Source organism: Hyalella azteca, unplaced genomic scaffold (genome assembly GCF_000764305.2).
Source record: "Hyalella azteca isolate HAZT.00-mixed unplaced genomic scaffold, Hazt_2.0.2 contig11244, whole genome shotgun sequence".
NCBI classification, from domain to species: Eukaryota; Metazoa; Arthropoda; class Malacostraca; order Amphipoda; family Hyalellidae; genus Hyalella; species Hyalella azteca.
The window spans coordinates 104,391-111,151 of NW_025941247.1; the positions used below are offsets into that span (position 1 = coordinate 104,391).

At 42.4% G+C, this 6,761-nt stretch overlaps 1 protein-coding gene across 1 annotated transcript in view; it reads right to left on the minus strand.

Moving 5' to 3' along the window:
- LOC108667074 overlaps nucleotides 1–1,247 on the minus strand; it is a 36,531-nt gene extending 35,284 nt beyond the window's left edge. The window contains exon 1 of the mRNA XM_047882754.1: nucleotides 448–1,247. Within this exon, the coding sequence (XP_047738710.1) occupies nucleotides 448–1,134 (687 nt within the window). The 5' untranslated portion in view covers nucleotides 1,135–1,247. The remainder of the gene's footprint in view (nucleotides 1–447) is intronic.
- Between the last annotated feature and the right edge of the window lie 5,514 nt (nucleotides 1,248–6,761).

Sequence of the window (6,761 nt, forward strand, 5' to 3'; positions counted from 1 at the left end):
CACGTAGGCACTACACGCACTGCACGTAGGCACTACACGCAGGCACTACACGCACTACACGTAGGCACTACACGCACTGCACGTAGGCACTACACGCAGGCACTACACGCACTGCACGTAGGCACTACACGCACTACACGTAGGCACTACACGCAGGCACTACACGCACTACACGTAGGCACTACACGCAGGCACTACTCGCACTACACGCACTATACGCAGGCACTACACGCAGGCATTACACGCACTATACGCAGGCACTACATGCAGGCATTACACGCGGGTACTACACGCACAACACGTACACGCAGGCACTACACGCACTGCACGTAGACACTACAGGCAGGCAAGTCACGCACTATACGCATGCACTACACGCAGGCAAGTCACGCACTACACGCAGGCACTACATGCACAACACGCACTACACGCACGTATTACACGCACCTGTTTATGTGCCATCAAGATGGCGCTGATCTTAAGAGCCTTGTTGGCCCCCGCCTCAGCCACAAGCCTCTGCCTCACCACGGGCTCACTGAGCAGCCTCAGCAGCTTGGGGTCTGAGGTGGGGTTCGAGATGGGCAGCAGACCCCCGGTCTTAGGGCCCCCAATGGACAGGGTGCGGCGAGGGGCGTCGTCGTCAGAGAACACGAAGTATGGGGGGACGGGGGACAGGTTCTTGTCCAGTTCTATGGAGGAGGGGAGCTCGTTGAAGGTGAAGGGGTTCCCTTCGGGGGTTCTAAATCCGATCCCCAGGCTGTTTTGTGGACGGGTTTCTAAGATCCCTTTACCTACGGGACCGAAAATCCCTCCTGAGGATTTAAATCCCCCTTGGTTAGGAGCAGGGGGGAGAGGAACACCTGCACGTGAACCCCCCGGGGTAAATGCAACCCCAACTCGTGATCCCTGTGGGGATGTGGCAGTTAAGGGCACCCCAACACCAGAGGAACTGTGGCTTGTGGCGGGTGGCAGCGCGACGCCGTGGCGATTGGCGGAGAAAACATGACTATTTTGTAGGGATGGATTGCTGGATAAAGGCGGTAGCGGCACTTGTCCAACACTAGATAAAATAAAGCTAGAAAACAACAATAAACATCGACACAAACAAAGAAAACGGCACGAGGCAGACGCCATTGCGGTCTAACTTTCGATTTCGTTGGTAACTTGTCGAGTCACGTCTCGCCGAAAGTGAAACTCGGGATGCGGTACACTACGCTGCACTTGACTTACTTTAACACTACGAAATTCTGAAACAAATGAAATAAAATTGACTTGAATTATGGCAGCACTCACTAGACACTAAACAGAGCACAAAGATGAGAACTCAAACTGAATTATAATCAACACGGTATATTAGACTTTAAATCCTTTTCAATATATTTTTAAAAGTAATCACATGTACACATAGATTATCAGGCGGGGTAGACACACCGACACACACACCTCACGACGCCCGGAACTCAACTAACGTGAAGCCCTAACGGCCTTCAGATTATAAACACAGAACAGCGGCCGTCGCCCAGGCTCCCTTAGCGCCAAAATTTCCAGCCGATGAAAAATGATCTCATTCTTCAATTAAAGTGTCTTATTCTTTAATATTACAGAATATAATTATCCAATTCCAGTGACCATTATGCTTTGATTTTATAAGTTTCACTGGAATTCATTCTTGAATTCCAGTGACTAATAACTATTTAAAATTACCAAGTCTATTGCTTCAATTCTAGTGACAACTCTATAAAATTATCGGGTCTAACGCTTTGATTATACTGACTGATTATTTAATACTACAGCGTCTAATTCTCTAATTCCATTTATAAATTCTTCAGTATTACGGGATCTCATTTTGCAATTCAGTGTCTGGTTCTTCAACATGTCAGTGTTCAATTCTTAAATGTTCTAGCGTCAACTGCTGTAGTTCCAGCGTATAATGGAAGGAAGGAGCAGCTATAACGAAGAAATATACCTGTAACATAAGGTAAATGGTCCAGCGTATAATGGAAGGAGGGAGTAGCTATAACGAAGAAATATACCTGTAACATAAGGTAAATGGTCCAGCGTATAATGGAAGGAGGGAGTAGCTATAACGAAGCAATACAGCTGTAACATAAGGAAAATAGAAAACAATTACGCTGCATGAATTAGTTATTTAAAGAAAGATAAGTTTATAACATAATCGGTGCAAAGGTCATCGGGTTTAGCGGCGATAGCTGCACCGTTACTCAATGATTATTAATTATGCATGTAAAGAAATAATTTTTTTAATAGGAATCTCTCCACTCAAATAAACGAGTGAGACTTTGTCCAATAGCGATGCACTTTTTGCCTTGGGTGAGTCACCTTGACCCATTTTGGCCCGGAAAGAAAAACGTATATCAGAGCTTTGTCCGCTCACCTCTCATGCTGTGGCAGCACTCTCACTATTTCGACAGTGGGACCAATTCCTTTTTCTGAGTGTAGACTAGATATAACGTACCAATTCCCCGTTACTCATCATGAAATACCAGGAATACCACTGTAACGTACCAATTCCCATGTCACTGTAACGTACCAATTCCCCGTTACTCATCATGAAATACCAGGAATGTGTCACTGTAACGTACCAATTCCTCGTTACTCATCATGAAATACCAGGAATATGTCACTGTAACGCACCAATTCCCCGTTACTCATCATGAAATACCAGGAATATGTCACTGTAACGCACCATGAATGAGTGAATGTGAGAGGGGCGCCGCCCCCCTACAGTGAGACGGAAGCTGCGCGCCGCTGAATGCCAAGGCTGCGAGCTTGCAGAGCATGTGCATGCATTCATGCTATTCATGCTGTAATTCATGCACCCATTCACGCCGTTAATAATTCATTTACGCGTTATTAATGCATTCATTCATTTATTTATGACGTGATTCACGATGTCATTCACGCTGTTATTTATGCATTCATTTTTAATTCATTCATGCTTATATCCATGCAGGTATTCATGATGTTATTCATGCACCCATTCAAGCTGTTATTGATGCTTTCACGCCGTTATTAATGTATTCATGCAGGTATGCATGATGCTATTCATGCTGTAATTCATGCACCATTCACGCCGTAATAATGCATTTACGCCGTTATTAATGTATTCGCGCTGTTATTAATGCATTCAATCAGTTAATTATTCACGATGCGATTAACGCTCTTATTAAAGCATTCATTTTTAATTCATTCACGTTTCTATTCATGCAGGTATTTATGATGTTATTCATGATCCATTCACCCTATTATTCATGGCACTTTCATGCTATTATCCATACCTACACTCTCGATGCAGTTATTTATGCATTGATTCTCACGTTTTTCATGCCGCTTATCACGCTGTTATTCATGTCTCATTCATGCTGTTTTTCACAGCGCATGCTGTGAAAAATTACTCGCAAGTTGGCCCATGTAGATCTTTTTAATATTTATATTTCTTTTTTCACGCATCCGGCATTCTAAATCTCATCAATGATAAAATAATTAACAAATGTGATGAAAGTCCATTTCAAACCCACAATTAACTTACATATAGAACTCTTATTTGACTCCCGTTCCAGAATACAAAAAACTATATTGCGCCTCTTAAGTGGAAAGAAAGCAACGGCAAAACTAAATTTATATTTTCGATTCTACACTTCCCTCACTTTCCTCTAATCCTTCCCTCCCCTTTCTTCCAATTTTAACATCCCTTTCCTCCAATCCTTTCACGCACTTTCCTCTCATCTTTCCCTCCTTTTTACAATCTTTCCCTCCCCTTTCTTCCAATTTTAACATCCCTTTCCAATAATATTTCACTCACTTTCTTCCAATCCTTTGCAAATCTATGACGAATAAACCTTGTTTTCGGCTCACATTAACGATGCTATTTTGATTAAAATTCATCTTGTTATTTTTACCTAAGTTGATCATTGCATTTTGGGCTAAATAACATTCTCAATATTAACTATATATAACGCAAGTCTAATACTTAATAATCGCTACTTCGCGTGCTCAGTAACTTTAATGTTTTGTTACTTTCAATATTCGTAATACTTTTAACAAATTACGTAACAGACGTTACTTACGTAACTGTGGTGTTACGTAACAAGTGTTCATAATTTCAATTAACTAATTGAGACTATTTGTGTACAATTAGGACTATTACACACAAGAATAATTACCCAGATTGTTAATCTAGAGGTACCAAAAATTGGTCTATGAGTGAACCTTTGGTCTTTTAATAAATCTTGAATAAAATAAATAAGGCAGAATCTTTGTAAGACCAAAAGTGTTCTTATGAATAAAGTTGTCGGTCCAGTTCTGCCACACCGAGCTGGTGAGAAGCTTGCAATACTGAGAGCTTTGTACGTTTTTACTATACTTGATATAACTACTAAATGATATATTTTAGCGATACTTAATTACATTGCTATCAATTTAGGTGTCATATCTGGACCAGGTCATATCCTTACAACTTAACCTCATTGCCAAGAGTTAAACTTTATTGGCTTTCTTCCATATCCTCCTGATAATTTTTGTAACGTTACTTCTGATTGATTGAAAAAATACATTCAACATCTTAGCTTTGTTTATCATGCCACACAAATAGAAGTACTGACAGTTTTTCTTGATATAACGCACACCTCAGCCCTTATAATAACGCACATCTCAGCCCTTATAATAACGCACACCTCAGCCCTTATAATAACGCACATCTCAGCCCTTATAATAACGCACACTCAGCCCTTATAATAACGCACATCTCAGCCCTTATAATAACGCACATCTCAGCCCTTATAATAACGCTCACCTCAGCCCTTATAATAACGCACACCTCAGCCCTTATAATAACGCACACCTCAGCCCTTATAATAACGCACATCTCAGCACGAACATTGCGACCTATAGCATGCGTGCGAGTAAAGGTCTTCCTATACATTTGAAGGTTTAATGGTTTTCCTATATATTTGTAGGGTTAAAGGTTTTCTTGTATATTCGTAGGGTTAATGTCTTTCCTGTATCTTCGTAGGGTTAATGGCTTTCCTGTTTATTTGTAGGGTAAAGGTTTTCTTGTATATTTGTTGGGTTAATGGCTTCCCTGTATAGTGTTGAAGGTTTCCCATACATTTGCAGGGGTTATAAGTCTCATTAAGCATTCGTGAACAGTTGCACCTGCACTACAGCAGCAATTGTCGCTAAAATTGCTCTCCTATTGTCGGGTTCTCCCCACCGTGCGGGTTCCTCACAAGAATGTGGGCCCGCGACCAGAAAAACTGGCCCTGTTCTGCACGGGGGGAGGGGGGGGGGTGATGCCACGTGGAGGGGCACGGATGAGGGGGAGGGGGGCACGGGAGTCTCATTTGGACAAAATATCGCTTATTTCTCCGAGTGTAGATTGGTTGAGGTGGTCGAAGACACGCAATTTTTGGTTTTGCCTTCAAGGGCGTCGGCCTAACCAGAGACGCGTCGGCCGAAGCAGCATAGCATTTTTTTCATTAGAAAAATTAAAAATGTTCACAACATATTCTTTATGTTATTATAAAATTGAGTTTTTCTTCTATCCATGATATTTCCTTACATGGTTTTCTGATAAACCTTTGAAATTGCAGCTTAGTGGTCGGATGTTTCTTGTTAAAGATAAAATTAAGAGTTAAAAAACTGACAAGTTTAAAATTACCATGCGCTAAAATTATTGACCATTATCTTCGATAGTTTATTATAATAAAATGATAATTTAATATTATAATTATTAATATCGAAAATAATGAAAACTATTATTATAAATAGCCATCATTACAACTATAGTCTTTGGGACGATGCTTTACCTTTAATGAGAACATTACTGTGACAAGGTAATCCAGGTTCCCAGAATATCTAGAAAGAATTAAAATAAATCAATATTAAACAAATATCGTCGCCCAGCAGCGAGCTCAGCTGCAGGCCTTGATTATGTTGCTGCCTAACCTTCAGCTCGACGAGATTAAAAACCAGCGACAAATTAGCATAATTTGTCAACTAACAAGTCGCCACTGCACTATACTCGCCACCCTTCAGCACACTGTCGCCACTGCACTATACTCGCCACCCTTCAACACACTGTCGCCACAGCACTATACTAGCCACCCTTCAACACACAAGTCGCCACTGCACTATACTCGCCACCCTTCAACACACTGTCGCCACTGCACTATACTCGCCACACTTCAGCACACTGTCGCCACTGCACTATACTCGCCACCCTTCAGCACACTGTTGCCACTGCACTATACTCGCCACCCTTCAACACACTGTCGCCACTGCACTATACTCGCCTCCCTTCAACACACTGTCGCCACTGTACTATACTCGCCACCCTACAACACAATGTCGCCACTGCACTATACTCGCCACCCTACAACACACTGTCGCCACAGCACTATACTAGCCACCCTTCAACACACAAGTCGCCACAGCACTATACTCGCCACCCTACAACACACTGTCGCCACTGCACTATACTCGCCACCCTTCAACACACAAGTCGCCACAGCACTATACTCGCCACCCTTCAACACACTGTCGCCACTGCACTATACTCGCCACCATTCAACACACTGTCGCCACTGCACTATACTCGCTACCCTTCAACACACAAGTCGCCACTGCACTATACTCGCCACCCTTCAACACACTGTCGCAACGGCACCATAGTCTGGCATAGCACAGCATAGCATAGCACATCATAGCATAGCGTAGCATAGCATAGCATAGCATAGCAT